At 46.8% G+C, this 26572-nt stretch overlaps 1 protein-coding gene across 1 annotated transcript in view; it reads right to left on the bottom strand.

Annotated features, from left to right (window-relative positions):
• Positions 1–25166, bottom strand: part of PDILT (protein disulfide isomerase like, testis expressed) — a 39908-nt gene extending 14742 nt beyond the window's left edge. The window contains exons 1-4 of the mRNA XM_017650175.3: positions 25043–25166; positions 17842–18050; positions 6442–6648; positions 550–683 (exon numbers count right to left, since the gene is read on the bottom strand). Coding sequence (XP_017505664.3) covers positions 550–683; positions 6442–6648; positions 17842–18043 — 543 coding nt within the window. The 5' untranslated portion in view covers positions 18044–18050; positions 25043–25166. The remainder of the gene's footprint in view (positions 1–549; positions 684–6441; positions 6649–17841; positions 18051–25042) is intronic.
• Between the last annotated feature and the right edge of the window lie 1406 nt (positions 25167–26572).

Genomic DNA, 26572 nt, shown 5'->3' with positions numbered 1-26572 from the left:
AGATTTGACCACATGTAGTACCAGATATGAACCTGGCTTAGTTTCAGCCTTCATTTTTTAGCTTGAAAGAAAACTGGGGCCAAAAACACTGTCAAAGAGTGGGGTGCAGAGCAAGAGGTACAGACTCCCCCTTGTGTAAATATAAGGCCAAAGTTCTGACTTCCACAGGGAGGAAGGACGGAGTCACCTCAGTTATAGGAAATGAGTTCAGACATCTAAGAAAATCATTCTCCTAAAGGAAAAACAATTTCTGAATTATTTACTATTCAGTGATTTTCTAAATGGACCCCCAAGACATCAGTTATACTATCAATAAACATGTCATCGTCCTCCGCTCCTCTCCTCTCTCTGCATTCCTGTCCACCTTTCTAGGTAGGTAGGTAGGTAGCTTCAGCTTCCGTTTTTCCTTTCTTCATTCAAACCTGCGGTGGCCCAAGCAAACCAGCTCATTGGAAAAGGAAGAATGGACAATGGAGTGGAAGGCCTGTCCTCACCCCACCCCATGCCCAGACACAGGACAGCTCACCTCCCACCTCTTGACCCCAGTACCTGGAAGAAGCCTATGATGACCAAGGGTCTGGATTTCACTAACTCCACCACCTGCTGGGTGTTAGTGAACAAAAATGCTTTCTGGCTAATTTGTCTTCTCAACCAAACGACCAAAGCAGTAGATTCAACCACTCCTGGAGAAAGAGACAGTTAAATGGGTCCCTCAGGAGTTTCATCTTGAACTGGAGCAAGGCCTGTCTTCCTTACATTTAACAATGTAGAAGCATCTTGTCTAGGGATCCCCTAAAGGCCAAAATCAGTTCTTCCAGCCCTCCCCACCCAAGCCCCAAGGCATGAACATTAGCAACAGCAGCTAAGCTTCAGCACTTACCAGGACAAGGCACTGTGCTGAGCATCCTGCATGTGTCATATCCCCACAACAGCCCTACCTACCCAGGAATAGATATATTCTTACTCTCCCCATTTTGCAGATGAAGAAATTGAGGTTCAGCTCGCCAGTGGCCATCCTCCTGGTGAACCTGGGAATCAAATCTAGGGAGATACATGCCCAGCCTTCTTTTCTTATCCACCCTCCAAAGTGACAAGAAGATGTTTTGGGGTTTGTTTGTTTTTTGTATAAATAAATAAAATGTAAATAAAAAGACCAACCTATTCTGTGACCTTCAAAAAATTCCATAATCTCCTCGTTCCTTCCGTCCCTTGGCTGAGACACAAATGTCTGCTAAGGTCATAGATCCTGACTTCCATTTCTCAGCTGTCATATGGGAAGGGAAGCACTAAGTATGCAAAAATCTTAGCTTCTAAAACTGGGACACATACCATAGCTGGGGAGACATAATGGTGTGCCAGAATGTGCACAAGGCCACTGGTGCACACGTGTTTGATAGGATCATCAAGTTCACATGATGGCAGGTACTGCAAAATGCTATTTTCTATCAAAGTCTGCTTAGAATAGAATGGAACATTTAAAGGGGGTTTATGAGACAAGGCAGTGTTTGTCGTGAGTAGCTTTGGACCGTATCTCCAGGCCTTCATTCCTTTACTCGCCTTTACTTGCATTCATTTGACAAATATGTATTGAGTGCCTATTATGTTATCAAGTGCTGTGCTTGGTACTGGGGCCATCCTGGTGAGCAGAAACAAACACATTAGCACTGTTTTGCAGCTCTTATTCTGTTGGGTAGCACAATTGTCAAATAACAAGTATAGAATCACACCCAAAGTATTCAAACGAAAAGTTCTATGAGCCTGTGGCAAAGATACATGACCTAGACTGTGAAGTCTAGGGCTTCCTAGAGGAAATAACTTATGAGCTGAGAACTGAAAGATACGCAGGAGTTAACAGGAGGCAGCAGGGGAGGGAAAGGCTTCCAGGCAGAGTGAACAACCCATGCAAAGGCCCTGCAGCAGGACAGATTGCCACGTGGGGGCTGCTGAATGCACTCTGAGGTGGTAAATCAAATAGAATAAACTCTATTTTCAGTGTTTTTGCTGACATTTCCTAAGAGCATTAGACCATTTTTAAAACTTTCAATGAAGTATATTTATATACAGAGAGGTGCACAAATTATAATGTATAGTTAGATGAATTTCCACAAAATGAACACATGAGTAAGTATCCCCCAGATCAAGAACTAGAACATTGCCTGGCCCTCAGAAGTCCCCCTGGTGTCCCCTTCCAGACCCTCCCACACCTAGGCATAACCACTGTTCTAACTTTAAACAGCATGCACTCATCTGTCTGCTCTTGAACTCTACGCATGTAGAATCACACAGCGTGTGCTCTCAGGCCTGACACTGTTGGGTTGGTGAGATTCATCCACGTTGTTACATGTACTTGTAGATTTATTATCACAGCTATGTCACATTGCATTTTGTGAATATTCTACAATGTATTTACCTATTCTCTGTTGATGGGCATTTGGGTTGTTTCCAGTTTGGAACTATTAAGAATTAATTCTCATGCATGTCTCTGAGGGCACACTGTACGCCCTTCTGTTGGGTACATGCCCAGGAGAATTTCTGGTCATAAGGATGCTGTGCTCAGCTTTAGTAAGTTAAGTTTAGGCCATTGTAACAACCACAGTGAGTCAGGCCTATGGAAGTTCATGGAAGGTTGGCGGCTTCAAGGGACAGAATAGTCTGGGCCCCACGCCACCCTCAGACCAAGGCAATCCACCCCACTGCCACCATCCCCTCCTCCTGATTCCATGCCAGGCTGGGTTTCTTTTTTCAGTGTTCCAAGCCAACTTTCAGGAAGAAACAGGCCCAGATCCTGGAAACAAACTATGTCTCTTATAAGCATTGTATGCAAAAATTGTAAGTGCCCTGAAAGGAATTGTTTTAAAAATTCTGAAAACACCAAATCAAAGTGAACAGAAACTCCCCGAAGGCGTTTGAACTCCAGAACCATCATTCTCAGCTCCCTTTGCGCCTCTCCCCCACTGTCCACACAGCAGCTGCAGCCCTCATTGTCCAGCACACCGGGCCCACCCACTCCCCCAGGCCCTGGAGGGCGTCTCCTCCTGATCCAGTTCCCTGCAGGATCCCCCCCTTTCTCTATGTTATGACCTGCTGTATGTTCTTTATTGAGTCTCTTCCTCAAAGTCGGCCTTTTTGCTAACTTTCCCAGTAGCTCCAGCAATGTCTGGCTCAGACCAGGTGCTAAAGAAATAATTACAGGATGAATGAGTGACGTGAATGAATTGTTAGATAACCTGGCTTGGGGGAACTGAATCTTGGGTCTTCTCTGGGATGTATGAGCTCCACTGTGCCTCTGGACCCCATGGGACTGAGGGAGCTCTGAACCTGACAGACAGTTTGCTCCTGAGTGCCGGCAGATCTGGCACTGCCGCTATAGGGCAGGTGTCTCCTCTGGCACTTGGCTCTGAGCCAGAGGACACGGTGATAACTGAGGTGTGAACGTTATGTCAATGATTGACTGGGGCTGGCGCTGGGCAGCATATTTCCAGGTACAAGCTGTGAATGCATCAGTAATTGAATCCCTGGAGGCAACCTGAGTCTCCCCACCTCCACCAAGATGGCCAAGGCCAGGTCTCCCACCATCAGTCCTTGGAGACTAGCGGAGAAACAGGACGATGGCTTTGACCCAACGGGAACCAAACCCCTCCTGCCTCCTGGGCAGGTTTTTGTAAAAGTCACAGTGCAGAAAACCAGCAAAGAACTGCACCCTGTCAGTTCAGGGAAGCCCGGTCAAGTCTGGCATTATTCACCCTGTTTAGGAAATGGGACATTGCAAGGCTGGCTAAATTCTCATAGCTGGTGGTATCCTAAATTCCAGGCCTTGCTGCCTCCCTGCATCTCTCTGCCTCTTTCCCTGGCTGGGGGTAACTGAGGAATAAGGGGGTGGGCAAGTTCAGTAGAAATATGGGTTAGCTCCTTACCCCAGCCTGCCTGCTCTGGGCCTTTGTAATTCCATCTTATTCAAATGCGAAAATGATTCATTAAGCACCTAAGTGTTCCAAGCAGTGGATAAGGGTCAGGAAACTAATCATTTACTAATAATAACCACATCTGACATTTACTTAGAGTGCAGTACAATGTAGAGCAGGGGGTTGGTCAGCTATAGTGATGGGCCAAATTGGCCTGCCAGTTGATTTTATAAATTAAGTTTTATGGGAACACAACCCACTCCTATTTGTTTACATATGGCTGCATCAGCAGTTAAATAGTTGCCCCAGAGATTATCTGCCCTGTAAGACCTAAAATATTTATCTGGCCCTTTGCAAGAAAGTATTTGTGCTTCCCACTGCTTATTAGCTGGGGAGCCTTGAGGAAGTTATTCTGCCACCCTGTGCCTCAGTTTCCCCATCTGTAAAAGCACCTCCCATATTGGGTTGTGACTGTGGGAAGGGACTAGAACAGTGCCTGGAACACATAAATGCTTCGAATGTGTGTGAGGCCTTGAGTCTTGCAAACTTACTTCATCTTCCCAGTAATCCTAGGAGGTAGATACAGTCACTGTCCCCATTTTACAGATGAGGACATTAAAATTCCACAAGAGGAAGTGATTGCTCCTTGAGGGCACTAGTGAGGACTGGAAGCCAGGGGGAGTCTGCCGTTCTGGCAGTCTCGACAGAGGACCTAGGAATCCAAGTGAGAACAGCCTGCCCTTGTGCTCTCCGTAGACAATGAGGAGCAGATACAAGTCTGTGAAATGAGGGCCTTGAAGGGGAAGCACAGGTGCTGTGGGACCCCAGAAGAGGGGCAGGCACCCTGGACCTGGGCAGTCAGGGGAGACTTCCTGGAGGAAGTGATGATGGAGCGTCCTGCCTGGCAGAGGAGGTCCCTGGCACTGGCTTCCACCACAAGTTGCCACATTGTCACCGTGTTGCCCTCCGTGGAGTCAGACCTCTCCCGTCCTTCAGAAAGTGAGGGCATCCCAGAACCTAAGCCACTCCAGGAGCAGATAGGGACTTCTTGGATAGAGTGTCCTGGAGCTTCTTTCTTCGCAGCCCACGCTAAAAAGCAGCCTGTCACAAAGGACTCCTCTCTCGGGATCCATGTGTCCCCAGCACAGCCTGTACTATGCTGGTAGAATGCTCCCATTATATGTGCACTGAATGCTTGAACCTCAGTGTCCCCACTGTTGAGGGCTTTCACTCAGTCTGTAGGAAGCAGCAGTCTCTGTCCCCTCTCTCACTGATCCTGCCCTCTCCCCCATCTCTTCTGTGACACACACACCCCCACCACCATTACACACATCCCACCCACCCCGACAAGCCCCCTGGGAGCCCCTGTACTGCCAGATCTTTTATGTAACCAGCCCCAAGGTTGGCCCTTTTGCAGCACCTTCCTCAAGCCTGGCCTGTGTGTCTCATGCCCCCTCGTGTCCATTTCTGAGCACTGCAGGGCATCCTGCAGCCCCTGCACCTGGCACTCACTAGGCCCCTTTGGTTCTTGCAAAAACACAAACAGGCTTATTGCAAACCTGCTAAATGCCAGGCCTCACAAAAGGCAATCTCAGTTTCCTGAGGTTCAGGCATTCAACGCACATATAATGGGAGCACTCTACCAGTGTAGTACAGGCTGTGCTGGGCACATCTGTGTTCATCAGATTTATTCCAGACAGCCACCCATGAGGCATATTATGTATTCATATAGTTAACATTTTTAAAAATTAGGACCTGTCATGTGCCACACTGAGGCACATAGTTTCTCAGGCATCCTTGACATCAAGATAGGGCTTGACACCTGGCAGGTTCTCAATAAAAGAGCACTGAATAAGTGAATGAGTGAGTTAATGAAATGCATGATGATAGAAGCTAACGTGTTTGGTAGTCAGCTTGTCCCAAGCGCGTCCTGTCCCATCGTCTCCCAGTCTCCCCTCTGGTCAGCTTAGGCTGATGGGCTGCTTCCTTGTACTGAGACCCTGTCCAACCTTTCTAAAGCAGAAGGTTTGGATAAGAAGTGGGGGCGGGGGGGAGTTAGGAACTCACTTTCTCTCTGGCAGTTTATAAATCATGCTCCTTGCTATTCCACCTCTGGCATTCCTGGGGCCTACCAGCTGAGAGGCAAGCCGCGGTAGAGGCAGCTACGAGTTCACCAAAATTTATTTTTGGACACAGAGCAGGGCCTGTGTCCTGACTCAGCCTTTCAGCTGGGTGGGGCCATGTAACAGAATGTGGGCCAGTGGAATGAGAACAGAAGTGACGTTAGACACTTCTAGGCCTGGGCCCTGAACACTGCCCGTGGCAGTCCTCTGTCCCTGTGCCCCAGGCACCCTAGGGAAGGAACCTGGGTCCTTGAAAGACTGTGTGGAGCAGAACCCCCTCACCTCCACCCACTGCCTGCCAACTGGACCATAAGTGAGCAAGAAATAAACCCGTAATTCTGTTAAGCTACCAGAATGCTAGTGTTTATGTGTTTGCATAGTTAGCATTGCCTTGATTGACATGCAGGCACAGTTACCTTTGCAGCTGATGGGTTCCGACCTGTTGCCTTCAAAAAACAGCATCAACTCTGGGGCCTTCTTAATGTCAAACTCCTCTTGAAGTTCCTTCTCCACAGTGATGTCTACTTTGCCGAAGCCGAGCCCATTCTTGCCTTTGCCCATGATCTCCACAGCTTTGCCCAGCTCCTCAGCCAGGTCCCTGGACAGCCGCGAGGACGGGTTTTCTGAAAGAGCCAGTGTAAGACAGCAACCCTAAGAGCCATCCCCTCCCCAGCGCCCTTTGAGGAGGTTTGCTTTGACCTCCTTAGCTCCTGGGCCTTTCTCCTCTTCTTCTGCTAATGGGTAAATTTTCAGAAATACAAAAATATTTCTCCAGTTTGGGAGGCACACGTCAGGGATCTTTGGCTTCAGGAACGCTGACAGCAGCACAGCTTTGAGCACCTCATCAGTGTCTCTGAGCCCCACTTTCCTTACAGGTAAAATGGGGGAAATAATAGTGGCTACCTCATGAAGTTGTCAGTCAAATAGGATTACTTAACAATCAGTTATATAGTGCTTCTTGTTTTCTAAACAATTTACATGGATTAAGCCATTTAATCCTCCCAGTATCCCTATGGGGTAGGTATTGTTTATTCTTTCAATTTTATACATGCAGAAACTGATGAGCACAGAAATGACCCACTCACCCAAGGCCATGTAAGAGGTATATCAGGGATCCAGATCCCCTCTGCCTGGCTCTCTAATCTCTGCTGAGCATGTCACACCTTTAGCACACTGCTTAGCACATGGAAAGGACATAAGGTATTATTATTACTACTACTACTGCAAAATTTCTAGGGTCAGAAATTAGAGAGAAACACACACACATGAGAAGACATTAGTGCCATCTGGTGGAAAATCCTGGAGCTAACAGGCCAAATTGAGTCCCCAAGTCATCCTGTAGCTGCATTTAATATTGCAGGGGTTTGTCAGGGAAGGAAGGCCAGGTGGGGGCAGTGGGGGAGGTAGGGAGAGGTTATGCAGCTCCCCTCCCCACTCTGAGCCTGCCTCTTGGGGAAGGGGTGTCAAAGAGACCTCACAGTCTCGAAGATGAAGATTCCTTGGCCCCTGACACTGAAGGGCAGTGGGGCAGGGGTGGGGAGTGGGGAGTGCTTTTCCGGAAACCAGTCTCTGGGAGCTGGCATGTGACCCTGGCAGCAGGCGAGGCATCCCAGTCTAAATGGAAGGGAACTAAAAGGCACTTGAGTTTGCCTGCCTTGCTCCTGATAACATTGAGACGGCTGGTCCCTCACCGCTCTCATGCCTGTGGCTGGCAGGCCACGCCAGGGCAGGGCACTGATGCCCTTTCAAGCCTGAACACTTTCTGTTGCTCAGCTCCCCGCCCCCATGCATCTGGAGCTCTTGGAGAAAAGTGCACATCACCTCCATTGCCATGGGCAAGTTCCAAATCCAACAGAGAGGTCTTTTGTGAAACAGAACCCAGAAAGCCAGTTCTGGGCCAGCTGGCGCACGCCCAGTGCCGATCAGCACACCTGTTCCTGTGATGGAACCCGAAAGTGAACGATTGTTTTCATTAAACTTCCAATCAATGGAAGGGAAGTGGTCTTTTCTCCTCCCTCGTAGATCGATGCCTCTCCACTGCCTGCTTTGTCACCATCACTGCCTTCTCTGCCCTCCATCCATCACCATGGCAGGCACTGGCCTCTTGCCAGCTGCTCTGTCCCTTGGGCTTCCCGGTGGATTCAACCATGCCTGGCTCAGGGTTACTGCCTGACATGGGGTCCAAATCTGAGTTTCCAAGGGAAGAAGCTCAGGGCACGAGAAAAACAAAGAATAATTGTCCAAATGGTGGTGTTAGAAGTTCCACACACAGCCCAGTGCTCCTGAGTGTTCAAAATGCAAATGAAAGGTAGAGAAAAAGGCTGTGGCCACTGGAACACTGGTCCCTGAGGGTGAGCTGGACGGCTCTGAGCAATAATAGTAATGGGGATCCATCCATCCATCCACCCATTCAACAAATGTTTTTTAGGATCTGCCACATGCCAGGCACAGTTCTGGGTAAGGAGGCTTTAACAAGGAACATAAAAATCCCCGCTGTCATTGGAGAAAGCTGAGAATAGACAAAAAACGTGCTGTATTAGATGCTAAGTGATATGGAGATGAAAGAAGCAGAGCTGAAATTTGGGAATGTCACAGGAATTGAGTTTAAATATGGAGGTTAAATGAGGCCTCCTTAAGAAGGACAGTTTTTAAAAACACTGAAGTTGGTGAGGGAGCAGCTATGTGGATATCTGGAGGGAGAGGGTTTCCAAGCAGAGAAACTGTAAGTGCAAAGGCCCTGGGGTGGGAGCATGTGAAACACGTTTGAGGAAGACAAGAAGTCACTGGGCCTGGAGCAGAGTAAGCTGGGGTACAGGTCAGATGACACAAGGCCTTGGAGGCCGCTGATTAGATGTTGCAGAAAGGTACTGGAGGGCTTGAGGCAAAGTTAGATGTGATCTTACATTTCAACTGGATTGTACTGAGTGTTATATGGAAATTAGACCAAAGGAAAAAAGTGGGTTCAGGGAGACCAGTCAGAGGCCACTGTGACAGCCAGGTGAAAGGTGGCAATGGCATGCCCCAGGATAGCGACAATGGAAGGGGTGAGAAGTGACAAGCGTCTAGAGAGGTAGTGAAGGTGGTGACTGGATTTATCAGTGGGTGGGATGTAGAATATAACGAGGAGTCAAGGAGGACTCAGATTTTGACCAAAGCAACCTGAAGGAGGAAGAGGAGGATGGTGACAATGACAGCTACATTTATTGTAGCTGTGATAACAAGATAACAGCTACATTTATTGATCACTTACTATGCCAAACGCTTTGCTCAGTGCATGCATCTCCTTGGGTCATCTTCAGAACAACCTTTTGAGTCATCTGCCATTACAGGCAAGGAATATTACAGACAAGGAGGCAGAATCTTAGAGATCCTACAGCTAGGAAGTGGTTAGGCTGAGATTCCACTCCAAGGTTGACTGACTGCAAGATCCATGCTCTGACTGACCTTATAGGTAAGCTGGTATGAAAAAGGTTCCTATTTCCTGGAGAGTAGGGATGGAGCTGTTTCCATCTCCCCTGCTCTGGGTGGTTTCTGTCAGAGCAGAGGGAATCTGTAGAGCCAAATCCACTCTTTATGATTTACTGTCCTATTTTTTGGTTTCTGTCTTCTTAAAATTTGCAAATAAGTTTTACTTCTGGACTCTGAAAGCCTGACTTCCAAGACTGTAAAGGTGAAGGGAATGCATGCACCCCTCAGGTCTGGGTGCCTGTGCCTGCCTTGGCCAACTAGAAATGCCCATTTGGTCTGGGCATGGAGACGATTCAGGTGGTAGCACAGTGCCCAGTGGGCCGTGGATGGGCAGAGGCCCTTTGCTGGAAGGCTGAGAGCTCCTACAGGTACAGCCTTCTTTACATCCCACGCTCCAGCTAGAGCTCATTGTCTGGCATATCTGGGCACTCAGTGAACATGGATTCCTTATCTTATCTCATAACACAGACAGTTAGAGTGGCGAACAGCACCTGCGGCCCAGGCAACGTGTTTCTAAACATCTCTGAGACTCAGTTTCCTCATCTACAGAATGGGATATTAATAGATTCTACACCTTAAGAAGATCCTACATAGTAAGACAAACTGTGCAAAGTTCTGGCACAGAAGTGTCCAGTGAACATTAACCACTTTGAGGATGTAGATGGGGAATCCTTGATCTCGCTCTGACCAGGTTCTCTTTGGGAAGGGATGATCCTATGGAGACGTCAGGATCCTCAGCAGATCTTCTGGTTCCCGGGAAAAGGGAGACAAGGGTGACCAGCACCGAGTCGTCGAACACAAGCCTAGGCCTGTTGTGTGGCTCTCACATGGGTTTCAATGGGTTTTAGGTTAAGCAAATGGGGCACGGGGTCATATTAGAACAGGCAGGGACTCTCTGCCTGCCTGAGGTGTAGATATGTTAATGTTTAATGGACCTAGAATCAGTGTTTGTCTGGGTCTCTAGCAGATAGCCCCAGGTTCCCTTTTCTGAGAAGCCAGTGTGAGTCAGGGGAGGGGCTGGTGGAGGGGGGAGGAGGGAAGGTAGAGACTGGAGATTAGCCTCCAGCCCAGGGAGCTGGAATCTGCCTGTCTTTAGACTTTGGTTCTAAATGGGAAACATCTGGCCATAGCTGGAGACACTTTTGGAGTCACGACATACGTGGTATTGGCATTACCCATCTTTAGTGGGTCGAGGCTGTGCTACTAAAGCATCTTACAGTTTTACAGCACAGGACAGCCTTCCCCCACCACCCACACACACACACACACCAGTTATCCAGCCAAAATGTCAGTAGTGGTGAAGATGAGAAACCCTACTTTAGGCCAAGCCAGATCAGGCATGGAAATGTATTCTGAGAACCACCCTCTCCCCATTCCCTAGGGCCACTTACAGTACAGAGGTGCTCACAGGCATGGGGACTTTAGAATGGTCATCAGCCTCTTCTAGATCCTCGAGGGCCAACTAGCAATTTATCTGACCATCACAATGGTCTCCAAAGCCCTGAAGGATCTGCACTTCCTTTCTGATCTTATCTCCAACTGCTCTTCAGCACCTCAGCTTTAGCCATCCTGGCACATTCCCACCCCAGGGCCGTTGTACTTGTTGTTCCCTTTGCCCAAAATGCTCTCTTCTCAGATATCTGCATGGGTTGCTGTCTTCAGGTCTTTCTGAATTGTCACCTTCTCAGGAAGGCCTTCCCTGGCCACCCTATGTAAACTCACAGTCCCATTTATATTTACCCCTTACACTACCTATTGTCCTCTGTTTTTCTCCATAGCATCTTTAACCACAAGACATACTTCATTTTTTACTCTGTATCTGTTTACCTTGAGTCTCACAGCTGTGGAATATAAGTTTCATGAAGCAAGGATGACCACCTGTTTTGTGCCTAGAAGTATATCTGGCACATAATAGGTGTTCAACAAATATTTAATGAATGGTGAGTAAATAAATAAATAAATAAGCAAATATTCCAATTATCAGCACAGTTTTATAAAATGGGTTGATCACCAGTTTTAGTGTCAAACCTGCTCTAAAATCCAGGCCTCATTACTTATAAGTTGTGTGACTCTTGGTACATTATTCAACCTGTCTGAGACTTCTTTGCCTTATATATAAAATAAAGACCAAGAGATAAAGCACAGTGCCTCAAATACAGAAGCTTAATGAGTGGCCCTGATCACAACCGTCATCGTCAACATCTTCATCCTCATCACTATCGAAATCTAACCTGCTTCCAGGACAGACCCTTGCCAATTCTGCTTTAGGGGCACTTCCAAATGACTCTAGAGATGCCTCCTGATAAATCTCATTTTGACCCCTTCCTACTAAATGTAGCCTTCCTTTCTCTCCTTGTCCCATTCGTGGAGAACATTAAGAGCCAAAGGAAAGCTTATTTCATTCATTCATTCATTCATTCATTCATTCATTCATTCATTCACCATTTCTGCTGGCCTACCATGCTCCAAGAACAACACCCCATGTTACCAATCAAGCAATGAATAAGATTTGATCCCTGGCCCCATGGAGCGCACAAGTTTGAAAGCAGTTTCAATGCAGTGTGGCAAACTATGACAGGGAGTGTGCAGAGAGCTATGACTGGGCCTCCTAGCCAGTCTAGATGAGGGTGGACAAAGGTTCCTCACAAGCCAACTCTATGAGTTTAAACTTCACAATCCAGGGGAATAAGTGCAAGAAAGACACTATGAGCAGAAGGCACTGCAAGTGCAAAGGCCCTGAGGTCTGAGCCAATGTGACCTACCTGGTAACCACAAACCACTCAGGGTCTACAGCACAGCATTGAAGTGGAGTAAGGAAGTGGGCCAAGGCTAGATCAAGCAGAGGACATTGTAGTCATGTTCGGTCTTAAGAGAATCACTGAGGGTTTTTAATCAGGGAGTGACCCAATCAGATATGCATTTTATTAAGAAATCTCTCTGTGTGCACTATGGAGACAGCATTGGAAGAGGCAGGGAGACCCCTAAAAGGCTGTAGTAGTGCTTCAGATGGGGAATGATGATGCAGGAACTAAGAGGAAAACTGGAGACTGCAGAGGGCTTCAGGAAATGGTTTCAACAGGACTTGGTGGGGGATTAGATGTGAGAATAAAGAGGCGTCAAGAATGCCCTTGAGATTTCCGACTTTGATATTGGGTAGATAGCTCTTCTATCAGTTAGGCAGAATGTGAGAAGAAGCAGTTTGTTGGAAGTGAATCAAAGGTGCTGAGGACATCCAAGAGAAAAGGTTCTACTGACCATTGGCTCTTGAGCCTGGAGTCCTCAGAGAGATGAGAAGCTGGGCAGCCGCTGAGGACTGAGAGCTACTGCGCAAAATGTCCCTGGGGACGATATCAGAAAAATTCTTTTTGTGAAGAGCTCATTTACTCCTGGAAAGAAGCTTTTATAATGCTTTCCCCAAGTGATTAATTTTTCCAAAGGTCACTTAGAAGGTCTGCCAGTTGTTGAGAACTCATTTTGATTGAAACTGTGTATTGGAAGGAGTCAAATATTCGATCATAATGAGTTTGTCTCCTTTTAGATAACAAAATCTCTGCTGGTGTTCACTGCTCTCAAATACGTGCTGGTGGAAATTCTGTAAGTTTAAAGTATTCAAATTGGTTGTCCTCAAATGGAATTAAGGAATGTAAAACTGATTGACTCGCTATAGTCCCAGGTTCAGTGCCAATCTTAAATTATGTCAGAGTCCCACAGAGCCATGAACTCTGCCTTCTGCCCTGATTGACTGGGCAGACCCACATTCTCACAGGGGCAGGACAGGCTCCCCACTCCTGCCCACCTGCTCTGCCATTCTGGGGAGGCTAAATGTGTTAAGATGTGTGTTCTGTCATGCAAAGTGTGTGGACTATGTGGGGTTGGCTGGACAGGGATGTGACAAACTGACAGGCATGTATTCTGTTCAAAAGGGGAAATAATTTGGCTCCAACCGGTTGTCACTTTGCAGGAATGTGGGCCAGTGCTTCTAAATCTGTTGTTTCAATAGCAGATAAAAATTCAGTTTTAATTTTGAAATCTCCCAATTGTTAAAAGTGTGTTAAAAGTGCATGTGCCAAACATGACCTACTTGCTAGCCACTTTCGGTCCATGGGCTGCTTGTCACAGCCTTGACTTCAGGGTTATAGGAAAGAGGAGGCATAAGGAAGAACTGAGAAAGTGAGCCAAAGAGGTCAGAGAGAACCAGAGAGAATGGGCTCATGGGCCCCTAGGGACCAGGGCCTCAGGTTGGGGCTGCAGACACATATGGAAGGTAGGAACTGGCAAGTGTCCGTTGAATTTGAGAACTAGATGTCTTTGAAATGTTAGCCTGAGATAAGCAAAGTCTAGAAAGTCAGCCTCATGGAGGAAATAGTCCTTGACAATCCTACCCAGAAGCAAAACCTTTTCCTGGTAGTTCACTGTCTTGAAGAGCTTATACCACCGGGCTGCCATTCAGCCAGACCAGCTTTAAGTTGTTTTTGATCAAAGGCCATTTAAGGCTTCGACAGCAAAAAGTAGGTACAATGTGATTAAGGCAGACAATGTCATGTGTGCTCCAAACCCTGTTTGTTTTTCCTCTGGCTTTTACACTGTTAGACTTCATTTCCTGGTCTCCCTTGTCTCTAGCTATGGCCATTGAAGGCAATCTGGCCAATGGAATGTGAGTAGAAATGATGTGATACCAGCATTTCTCACACTGTAATGTGTATGTGAATTACCTTGAAATGTTAAAATGCAGATTCTGATGTAGTATACCAGTGAGGCCCAGTATTCTGCATTTCTAATGAGCTCCTGGGTGATGCTGACGCCGTAGGTCCATGGACCACACTTTGAGTAGCACTGCTGTGCACCTTTTCCATGTCTGGCCTAGCTCAGAAGCACGTCCTTTGTCTCTCAATCCATTTTCTGGCTGGGGGCAGAGGATTCAGTGGGATATTCTAGCCCTAGAGATGCTTGAGTCACTGGATTGACTCAAGTCACTGGAAGGAACCTGGGTGCCTGAATGACTGTATGGAGCAGAGCTCCTCTGCAGACCAGTGTGGGACAAAAATACAAGCAAGAAATGAAACTTTTAAACCTAGTTTTGGGGTTGTTGTAGCAGTCAGCTTTCCCTGCTAACACAGTGATTATTAATGTATCTAATCAAATCAGAACAAAGAAGGAGTTTGAGTGCAAAAGTAGGCAATCAATTTTAGAAATCATTTCCTTTAAGGACTTTATTCATCTAGCATTAATTGAGCCCAAAATATGAAAAGAACTAATAAGACATTTGGCACATTTAAATTACCCTACAACTTGGATCTAATACTGTGAATCAACCATCACAATATCCTTTTCTCTTGCTTCCTTCACCACAGAGGTTGGAAACTTAAAACATTCACCATTCCAGACTGCTCGGTTAGGAATAGCCATGGGCCCCATTCTAGCCAATAAGATACAACTAATGTTAACTGGTGGAACTTATAGAAGTTTTTTTTTCAAGGGACATACTTGGCTGGAATGTATTTTGTCCCTTTGTTATTTGTCCCCCTTTTTTCCTAACGAAAATGTGTGCTGCAATGCAGGAGGTGCCACGGCCATCTTGTGACCATCTTGTGACAACATGTCAAGCTTGGTGGAGTGAAAAGCTAGAAAGAGCCTCGTTCTCGACCCAGTGGAGCTATTAGGACAGTCACTGACTGCTTATCAACTGGCGCACAATTTAAGCCATCATTAGCGGATTCTTTATTACTTGAAGCTGATCCCAGTCCTGTCTGATAGAAAGTTGATTAACTGCATCTGTTTAGGTGTCACAGGGCCAAGGGAGGATGGATACTCATTTACTCAGCATCTTCCATGTGCCAGGTTCTTCACAGATACTCTCAGTCGATCCCTATGATGACTCCACCACTTCTGTTATTCCCACTTCACAGATAAAGAAGGTAAGACACAAAGAAATGTATCTAAAGCCACATACCTAAATTCATGGCACAATTGGGCTTCTTATTCACAGTTGCCTGGCTCCCAAGCCCATGACTTTAAACCAAACCTTAATGTCACTTACGAACCAAGGTGTGTGGGTGATTCAGACTAAGAACAACTCTTAAGGATTTACCAGTGCTTGGCATGGAGCCTTTGATAAATATTGATGCCAGCAACCATAGATTCTATAGAAGCCAAACTCCCAGCTTCAAGGTGCATTTGCCTTGGCCTGGGAGTCCTTTGTGCATTCCAAGATGAATCATGTAGGAGGCAAGCCAGGGAAAGCTGCTCGGCTGGTTTGCAGTTGGAAGAAGCTCCTTGGGGCACCCAGCATATGGAATTTATAGACTATTCTTGTAGTATAAGTAGGATTTTAAAGAGTTTCTCATGCCTACAACTTGGATCTAATACTGTGAATCAACCATCACAATATCCTTTTCTCTTGCTTCCTTCACCACAGAGGTTGGAAACTTAAAACATTCACCATTCCAGACTGCTCGGTTAGGAATAGCCATGGGCCCCATTCTAGCCAATAAGATACAACTAATGTTAACTGGTGGAACTTATAGAAGTTTTTTTTTCAAGGGACATACTTGGCTGGAATGTATTTTGTCCCTTTGTTATTTGTCCCCCTTTTTTCCTAACAAAAATGTGTGCTGCAATGCAGGAGGTGCCACGGCCATCTTGTGACCATCTTGTGACAACATGTCAAGCTTGGGTCTTGGCTTAAACTGTAAAGTCTTTGAGAGCAGAAGCCAGGGCCTCTTTTCTCTGGGACCCTCATAGGGCCTACCCAGGCCTGGCACTGCACAGAGCTGAGTAAAGTGGGCTGAATCAGAATCAGTAGAATAGCAGCAGCTCTGCCCTGCGAGGGCTCACCGGGAGCTAATGACTAAACGTCTGAGCCCGTCATCGCCACTGCAACCTGCGAGGGAGCAACCCTCAGCCCTTCACACTGATGAGGAAACTAGTAATGACGAAGAGGAGGCAGCCAACATGTGCGTTAGCTCTTATTATGCCCCAGGCAGTGTGTTACGCACTCTAGCAATTATATATATAATAATATTAAATTCTCCATTTCACAGTCAAATTTAAGAGAGACTCTGAGTAAGCAAGGCCACTTGCCCCAGGTCCCCTGACCAGCAAGGGACAGAATGACCCCAGCATTAGAGCCCAGGACTATGAACCTTTACAGCACCCCACTGTACGCTCTGGTCAAACTGGAGAGAAAAGGGATGCTGTAAGGGGTTTATGGTTAGGGGAGGGCAAGGATAGGGAGGGGAGAAATGGCTGCACCCCAGCAGCAGTGGGGGAGTGGGGGAACCTGAGGGGGGCGCTGTGTGGAAGGCACAGAAACCAAGAAGGGAAGGTGCACACCCTGCACAGCGCTGCCTGCCGGCCCTCTGGGAACCCAGGAGCTAGTCAGGTCTGACATCCTGGAAGCAGGCCTTGGAGCCTGACATAGAGCCAGCCACTTCCCAGGAGAGGCTCTGAAGGCAGGACTCTGGATTCCAGCGTTCACAGCTGAAGCAGAGAACAACAGCCCAAAGAATGTAATTTAGACAAAGATGATGGCCTCTTGCATGTACGAAGTAGTAAAGCACAGCATCTTGGTCCCCACCTGGGAGCTGTGTGCCCTTGGGCAAACCACTTGGCCTCTCTGAGCTTCTGTTTCCTCAGCTATAAAACTGTGAGACAAATAGTGCCAGCATGCCTGGTGGTGGTGAGGATTAAATGACAATGTTTAGCAAGCCGCTCAGGGTGGCACCCAGCATCCAGTAAGTGCTCACTGTGTGAAAGCTCTTAACTCCTCCACCTGCTCCCAAGACACAGCTCTGTACCTCGGGAAAAAGAAATCTGTTCCTTCTCTAAAATGTCTGATGATGCAGAGAAAAACAGCCCAAAGAATGTAATTTAGACGAAGGTGATGGCCTCTTAAGCCTCTTTTCTCCAGAGCTTGCCCATAACCACCATCATGTACTGTTCTCTGCTTGTGTTCCAGCAACTTAATGTAGTATCTCATTTAATCATCACAACAATCCAGTGTGGTCATCACATTCATGCCCATTTTACAGAGGGGATAACTAAGGTTCTGAATGGTGAATATACCTGAGGCTAAAGCCTGGCTCCATGCCTTCAGTGGGACAGAGGAGCCACATACAAACCAGGACTAAAGTAACAACATAGTATCTTGAACTTGCTTAACTTCCCTGAACCTCAGTATTCTCCTCTGGAAATTGGGGGTGATGCTATACACATATTATTTTTTGAAGTTTCATAATATGTGTTTTCATATGTTTAGCAATATATAATAAACTCCTCCAGCACCCAAGAGCAAGGAGGAAGGTGTCACCTCACTTATTACCCACCACCCCAGAGTTGGAGGCACTCACGGAAAAGCACCATGAGAAAGCGGGTCTGGTTCAGCATCTGGGTCAGGCCAGCGGATGTGAGCACCAGCAGGTTGCCTTCTTCCACAATGTGCAAGGGCTGGGACAGGTTGATGCTGGCCTCTTGGACATTGCTCTCTGGTGAGCCCTGGAGAGTGGAGACACAAGAGGCCACCAGTAGCAGGGACATCCAGGGCAGCTCCATGGCTGTCCTACAGGGGCAGGAGGAAGAAAAGGAGCCCTTATCAGCACAGGTGACGGCAAGGCCCCAGACGCCACGTCACTGCTCCCTCCTCCTCTCCCTCCCTGCTGGGCCAGCCGGGCCTGGAGAACTTCCAAGCAGGCCCCCAAAGCCTAGTTAGGTTAACCTCAGGCCCCATGTAAACTGCACCAGGGTAGCTCCGAGCAGCTGAGCCTTACTCAGAGCAGCAAGAAGCTGAATCACACACTAGTTGCTGGCCCCCAGATAGTAGGTGAGACTTTTCCAGAGGGGAGTGCCACTCCAGAGTCCTGGGGTGAGCCTCTGGATCTCACAGATGACTGGTCCAGTCCCCCATCACAACCTCTGCTTCACGTTCCTCCAGCTCCTGCTTGAATATCCCTAATGCTGGGGAGCTCACTACCTCACTTCCCATTCGTGTACCCCATTTGATTTTTGAACACATTTTCTCCACAAGTGTAAATATTCCTCTTGAAAGTTATAATGTGAAAATTCCAAACATTGCAATAAACACATGTGAAATAGGAAATAAAAATATCTCCCATTATCCTGCCCCTGAGAAAGCTATTTTTAACAGTTTGGAATGAATCCTTACAGATATTGAAAATACCTGTATGAATGATATTTGCAAGTACAATTTTGAACATAAATGGAATCACATAGGCATATTGTTTGGTGTTCTGATTTTCTTCCTCACTGCTATGAAAGATATCCTAGATACCTTCCCATAAAAAGTATGCATTAGATCTACAACACGATTTCCTTTTCTCTTTTCTTTCTCATTCTTTTCTTTTTTTGGGGGTGGGGGCAATTCTTAACTGTTAGAACGGTCCGGGTCAAAAGCTGCTTCTCCCTCTATATGCTCCACTGTCCCTAGGAACATAAATTTTCTCTATCAGTTTGGAGCATAGGATCCACTCCTCAGATCTTTGCATGTTCTCAAGCATAGAGCTGTTTCCCTGTGTAGCATACAGACCACTTGAATATCTTAAGTAAGAAGACATATTTATTCTTATTCCTAAATATGCAGATATATTCTAGGTCCCCTCTTCAGATTATATTTATAATCTTAACTGTTTTGTTGACTGCTGCTTTCCTGGCACCTGGCATTTATGGCAGAAAAATGAACAAGAAGCATGAATGAACAACAGTTGATACTCACTGGGAAATAGGCAAACTGAGGATTTTTTAAAAAATAGATCAATATAATTTGATACGGTCTAATACAGAGAACTGTGACCAATTCTCAGTGCTAAATTTTATAAGTACTTGTGGCTCAACATATTTGTCGTGTACCAGGCACAATTCTAGTGCTTTCCATGCCTTCATCCCTGTGAGGCACAGGGAGGTTAAGTAATTTGCCCAAGGTCACACAGCTAGTAAGTTAAACTCAGGATTTTAACCCAGGCAACCGAGCTACAAAATTCATGCCCTTTACCTCATTTGCCTCTCTAGTGCCTCACTGCAAAATTCATACAGTGAACGTTTTCAGACATTAACGAGGCTCCCATCCCCCACCCTGGTACCCTTTACCCTCCTCCATTCAAACATGTCCTGCCACAGGAGGGGAGGGGTGAGGCTGGCAACAGACAGTAGAATCAGGGTTTTGATCTGGGACTGTGGAACAGGCCTTCGCAACTATAGTGGGGACCAGGCACTTTGGAAGGTAGCAGCCAAGGGCAGCTACCCCAGGTGTGTCTCTTGGGCACACTGATGACTTTGAATTAAAGCAGCTGGAGGAAAAGCTGGTGCAGGATGGACACTCTGACCCTCCTCTGTCACCTGCTGAAACCGGGAAGAGTTGTAGAGAGTGTCCTTATCTCCAGGGAAGGGAATGCAGAGCTAGAGAAGGCTGCATGAACAAAGGCTGTTATTTTTTTTTTTTTACTAATTTACTACCCCAGCTCAAATGTTGTTTAGAATTCCATATAAATTGAAGGTTCCAAGCCTGTTTCCTTTGTCCTGTCAGTTCTTCTCAGATTTATTGTCTCTTTGACTAAAATATGTACTACCTGCCTGCCTTGGTCATTTCTTTAGGTCTCAGTTTCGTTGTTGGGCCTCCGTGTGTAATAAAACTGGTGGTGGTTTTTTTCTCCTCTTACTGTCCCAGGTCAATTTGATTCTTACACTGGTAGAAGGACCTTGAAGGGGAAAACAAAATTCTTCCTCCCCAGCACAAGCCAGGGCTCACATTGCAAGAACTGGCTTTTTAGAAAGAATTCGATCATGAGTACTCCATGGTTCATGCCATAAACTACGGAAGTAGTAGTTACCTGCCCCAATGGAGAGAAAAGCTTACCACCTTTGGTGCTTCTGAGGTCCTGGGAAAGTGACTCTTTGGGGTTCTTGGACCTAATTCCAAGGTGTGTGTATTCATGTACTTCCCCACACTAAGCGATTTGGACACTAGTAGGTGTCCTGTAATTCAGCTCAAGTCTGACGCTATCTACCCAGACACATCATCAGATCCCCCAGGTAAAGGGCTCAGTCCCAGAGGACTGCCTCCACTTCAGAGCCAATCACAAGACCACGCTGTTACCTGTGCCTCTGACCGACCTGGTTATAAAGCGAGGTTCCCATGACCCCGTCCTTGGGTTTGATTATTTGCTAGAGCAGCTCACAGAACACAGGAAACCAGTTTACTCATTAGATGACCAATTTACTACGAAGGATATTGAAAGATACAAATCAACAGCCAGATGGGGAGACACATTGGATGGGGTCCCAAACAAGGGAGCCTCTGCCCCATGGGGTTTGGGGCCCAGAACAGTGGCACATCAATCGTTCTGGGTTTCCCAACCTGGAAGCTCTCCACACCCATCCTTTTGGGGTTTTATGGAGGCTTTGTTACATAGGCATGATTGATTAACTCCTTGGTGGTTGGTGATTGATTCAGCCTCTGGGCACTGAAAGTTCCAACCCTCTATTCCTGGTTGGTTCAGACCCACCCTTAGGGGCCCAAAAGTCATCTTCATTAACATAAACCCGGTTGTGCTGGAAAGGGACTTGCTATGAAAGACGAGACACCCATTTCACCTTTATGGCTCTGAAGTGTTTCAGGACCTGAGGACAAGATCAGATGTAATAACAGAAAATGCTTGCATTGCTCTTATAGCTCAGGAAATCAGGGTGTTGGGAGCTGTGAGCCAGGGACTGTGGACGAAGACCCTATATGCATACTTCTTATAAATCACAGCCTCTCAGCAGCCCTATCCTGTCTCTTCTCTATGCTGAAACCCCAGCACCTTCTTTTTGCTTCCACTGTACCCAGTACCCCCTACATGCTGGCCTATAGTAATAAATAGATCACGATGTACTACCAAGCTAGTATTTGAACTTTACACACACCATCTCATTAACCTTCACAGCATGTCTATGAGGTAGGGACAATGCCCACTTTATTGAGGCGGAGACCCATCCAAGATCACCTAGCTGGTAGAAGGGACAAGATTTGGGCTCAGGTATATCTAAGCCTAATGTCCATGGTCTAAACCAGGGGTCAGCACACTATGGTCCCTGCTGCCTGTTCTTGTAGATAAAGTGTTACTGGATGGTAAAGTGTTAGTGGATCACAGCCACACCTGTTCTTTACTGTTTGTCTGTGGCTGCTTTAAGTACAACGGCAGAGTTAAGTAGTTGCAACGGAGATCAAAGCCAAAAATTTATCTGACCCTCTGGAGGAAAAGTTCACAAACTTCAGGTTTCAGTCTCCATACCACACTGCCCTCACACCCACACACGTGGGAATTGTTCACAGATCCTCAAATTTGCAAAGTCCATTATCAGAGCTTAGCACCCCATCTGCTGAGTGGGTAACTACTCTCCACCTTCCGTGTAGTTGTGAGGATATGATCTAGTTTGTGTTCTATTAGCACTTCTTAACCCTGGAAACACATTAAAACCCCATGGGGAGTTTTTATGACAATACAATATTTAGTATTGTAGGGGTCAAGAGCAGACTGCCCCAAAATGTGCCACTTTGGCATATTTTGAATTAAAGTTACTTAATATATAGCTGGTGCAAGATACTCTGACGTCACTGTGTCCCCATCCCCACCCCACTTCACCCAACCCCCCCAAGGAAAGCAGGAAATAAATACCTCAGGTGAACAGAACCCTTCCTGTGCGGAGAGGCAGAGCTATTTTTATCACCAGGCTGGGTAAACAAAGCTTGTTCCTTTTTACTAACTCCTCCAGACCAGATTCTACTTACAATTCCTTACTAATTGAAGCTCCTGAAAAGAAGTTTTCTTTGTCCTGTTAATTCCTCATAAATTTATTGTCTCTTTGTCTAAGAAGTGTAATAACTGCCAGCTTGGTCATTTATTAAGGTCTCAGTTTCATTATTGGGCTTCTGTGTGCACATAATTAAACTTTTTTTTTCTCCTGTTAATCAGTCTCATGCCAAATTTAATTCTTAGACCAGCTAGAAGAACCCAGAAAGGTAGAGGAAAATTTTTCCTCCCGGTCTGTCTCAACCAAGACCAGTTAATTCAGAATCACTCAGGGTGGGGCCCTGATATCTGTACATTTTAAAAGCTCCTCAGATAATTTTTTTTTAACTTTCTGTTTGAAAAATTTTGAGCAAACACAAAAATAAGAGAATGCTAGAATGTACCCCCAAGGTATGTGTCACTCAAATTCAGTTATGCTAGAATGTACCACCAAGGTACGTGTCACTCAAATTCAGTTATTGTCACTACCAATCTTAATTCATTTATACTTTCATTGACTCCCTGTCCTGGACTATTTTGAAGCCAGACCTAAGCTTTATATCATTTCATCCATAAATGTTTCATTATGAATCTCTAAAAGATAAGGGCTTTTTGAAAGCAAAACATAACCACAGCACTATTATCTCACTAAGTGAAATTAATGCCTTCATCTCATCAAATGACCAAACAGTATGTGAATTACCACAATTGTCTCATGAATTTTAAGCTTGTTTGAATTGGGATCCAAAGGAGATTCATGGATTGCTATTGATTGTTGAGTCTCTTCAGCTTTCCAGGTAATTCTATTTTACAGTCTATAGATTGAGAACACATGGTCAAATGACATAACCGCAGTGCATGAGATGAGGATGAAGGTTGGAGTGGAAAGCCTGGTTTTCTAGAAAGCTGAGTGATGCATGTGATTCAAATATGCATCTCAGCCAAAGGGTTCATTACTGCCTAACCAGCACAAAGGGTCCATAATGATCCACAGTGTCCCAGGGTCCACCAGGTAGCATGCTGCTTGTTAGCCCTGGGTAAGTCTGGTACAATATAATGACTATTAAATGGAACTTGTTTTTAGGATTAATTTGCTTGTTTGCTTATTTGCTCGCTGATTAATTTACTTGCAAGAGAAACTGTCCATCAGGAATGGCCTGATCAGCACTGGTTAGGCCATCTGCCTGGTAGACCCCAGCCACCCCTAGAGGAGAGTAACTTGCAATAACCAGCCAGCCTTTGTGTCCAGGATGACATCCTTGTTCGCACTCCCTCTGCCTATAAAAGCCTTTCATTGTGTGCAAGGCCTTGGAGCTCATTTCTATCTGCTAGATGGGCTACTGCTCAAATTCGTGAATCATTGAATGAAGCCAGTAACATCTTTAACACCTACTCAGTTGAATTTTGTGTTTTAACAGACTGAAGGAAGCATAGAAGTAAACTATCTGCATTTCTGGGAGAAGGGTAGGTAGTGTTTCTCTCTCTCTCTCTCCCCCCACCACTGAAGCCCTCTCTGGAGGCCACTCAGCCTTGCCTCCTCACCCTCAAACTCTGGACCCCATTCTAGTTCAACCCCTGGCACTGTTCCCAGCCCCACTGGGCCCCTGGCCCTGCCCCATGGACTCGGGCTCTCCTTGCACCTGCCCCTCTGGCCTGGCCTCCCTGGTGTCCCTCTGTGTCCCCCTGGGCATGCTTGGCCCCAGCCCCACCAATTCCAAGCCTAGTTCTGCAACCAGCCCCCAGCCCCCACACAGAGAGGAGTGCCATGATGGGAAATTTTTATTAATAAAAGTAAGACTAGCTAATATGGAGGGGCTTCCCACTAGCCTGCCACGGCATTGAGCACCAAAGGCATGGGGTCTCTCCACCAGTCTTCTATGGGGAGCACGCATCCCGGCCATTGTCCTCTCTCGGCCTGCGCATTGGTCTCCTCTCTGATCCCTCTGCTTATTCTCCTCTCACAATCCATTCCCCACACAGAAGTTGGCAATTTCCTTTTAAAACATTAGATCACTTGGCTCTTCTTGAAAGCTCCAGGGGCTTGCTGCCCTTACAGTCCAACCCCACGCTGTGTTCCATCAGCCCTGCCTGCGGGCTCGGGCCCCCCTTGTCCTTTCCCCGCTGACCTGCACACTCCGAATCCCTTCCTCACTCACGGTGCGTCAGCAGGCTGGTGCCTTCCCTCCCCTCAAGCTCACCCCACCTGGGCCTTGGCCTCCGCCTGAAACAGCCCCACCCTAGTCTTCAGCCTTTTCTAGTCATTTGCAACACCAGCTCCTCAGAGGGGTCTCCCCAGGCGGCCCTGTGTCCCCCCACCTCTGCCTCTCGCTCTCGCGACTGCATCACCTGTTTGCCTCAAATCTTACATTACTATTTCTGAGTGTGCCTTGTTTCTGTTTCTAAACTTCTTTAAAGTTTGTTTTAAACTTTAGTGCCTGCTTCCCCACCTCTTAGAACAGCTCCCAGCCCAGATTCAGACCTCAAGTGAATGTTGAATGAATGAGTGAATAAATGCTCTAATTTAATTCTTACACAAACCCCATGGTTCATTTCAGTGGTTCTCAACCCTGACCACACACTGGAATCTCTTGGGGTTTCTGAAAACCCAAACCCAGTAAGGTTCTGATTTCACTGGTCTGTGGTGGGACACCTTGGTCTCTTCAGAGCCACTGCGCTGAAAGCCACACTTAACTCTATAAACACCTTGACAAAGGAAGGCAGCCAGGGCAGGCCCGGCAGCCAGAACTGCCATTTTCACCCCAGCTCATACCTGCAGGGACCTGGTTAGTCTCACGCCCCCTGGGCCCGAGCTGGGGTCAGGGGGCAAATTCCAGGGCACTTGAGGAGGGAAGTTGTGGCCTGGAGAGCAGGCTCCTGGCTTCCCTTTGTGACCAGAGATGGACCCCCAAGCAGTCAGCCGTTCTAAGGAAATCCAAAACTGGAACTGAGGTCCCTCCTGGACACGCTGTCTCCACAACAGCATCAGCAGCAAAGTTCTGAGTCCTGGGGTTCTATAGGACCAGGGTGGCTCTGGAGAAGAATGGGCCATTGTTGAGTAAGAGGAGCCCTGCCCTACTTGCTGAGAGCAACTTGGCCATGGACAAGGATGGGGGGAGCTGGAGGTCACATGGAGAGTCAGAAACAAAACACCTGGGGCGCTGGGTGTGACATGGAAGGGCTGTGAACTCAGTGCCCACAGATTGGAATTTGAATCCCTGCTCTGTCCTTGAACAGCTGTGTGGTCTTGGATGTGTTACCTATCCTTTCTGGGGCTTGGTCTCCTTACCTGTAAAACGGCATGCAACCCACAGGAGCGTTTAAGGGTTAAATGAGATGGTCCGGGTAACAGGAGCAGCATGGTACCTGGCAGGCAGGTGGGGAGCCCCCTTCCTCAACTCTGCTCCAGCCTCGTGGCCTTCTTGCTCTTCCTCCCCTTTGACAGTCCTGCCCCTGCCTCAGGAGCACTTGTAGCTTCCCCTGCTGGGGCAGCTCTTCAGCCAGGTGTCCTTCAGTTCACTCACTCTCTCCCTCAAGTCTTTGCCCAAATGTTCACTTTCTCAGCCTGGCCTTTCCCAACCACTTTGTTTAAATTCAAAACTGTCCCAACCCCTTCTTAGACATTCCCTGTCTCTTTCCAGGCTGTATTTTTCTTCGTAGCACTAATCATCTTCTACATTCCATATGATTCGCTTTGCTTAGTAGGTAAAAGATGCTCAACAATGTTTGTTGAATGAATAAGTGAATAGCTGTTAGTATTACTATTATTATTACCATCATCATTATGATAGAATCTTCAGCCTCCAGCTACCTGCTGCCCATCCAGTTCTTTCCAAATATTGGTGGCGAGTAATGACACTGAGATCAGACTGCCTGAAGGTCAGGTGATGAGTCCATCCTGCTCAGAGGATAGACATTGTATCTTTAAATCCAGCTGGAAATTCAGAGATGAGAATCTTTGCTTGCAAGTCAGGTGATATCTATGCATCCTTTCCATGGGGAGCCCACAGCCCCTCCCCCACCAGGGGGACTTTGAGTTAATTCTGGGGTTAAGGAAGATGCTGTGAAGGTTAAATGAGCCTGGAGTTCCCACAGGTCCCTGAGACTGGAAGCTTGCACAAGGTTTGAGGTGATTCTGGAAAAAAAACCTTGCACCTAGAATGTCAGAGGTCAGTTTTTACTGCTGCACATGGAACATTTCAGCACAGTATCTGGTAGATAAGATATGGTCACTAAATATTATTACTTAGCTTTCATTGATTTGACAAATATTTACTGAACTCTCACAATGTGGCAGGCACTG

The sequence above is a fragment of the Manis javanica genome, chromosome 10, assembly GCF_040802235.1.
Source record: "Manis javanica isolate MJ-LG chromosome 10, MJ_LKY, whole genome shotgun sequence".
Classification (NCBI taxonomy): Eukaryota; Metazoa; Chordata; class Mammalia; order Pholidota; family Manidae; genus Manis; species Manis javanica.
Note: the sequence above shows the minus strand (reverse complement) of the source record. Positions and strands in the feature narration are given on the sequence as shown.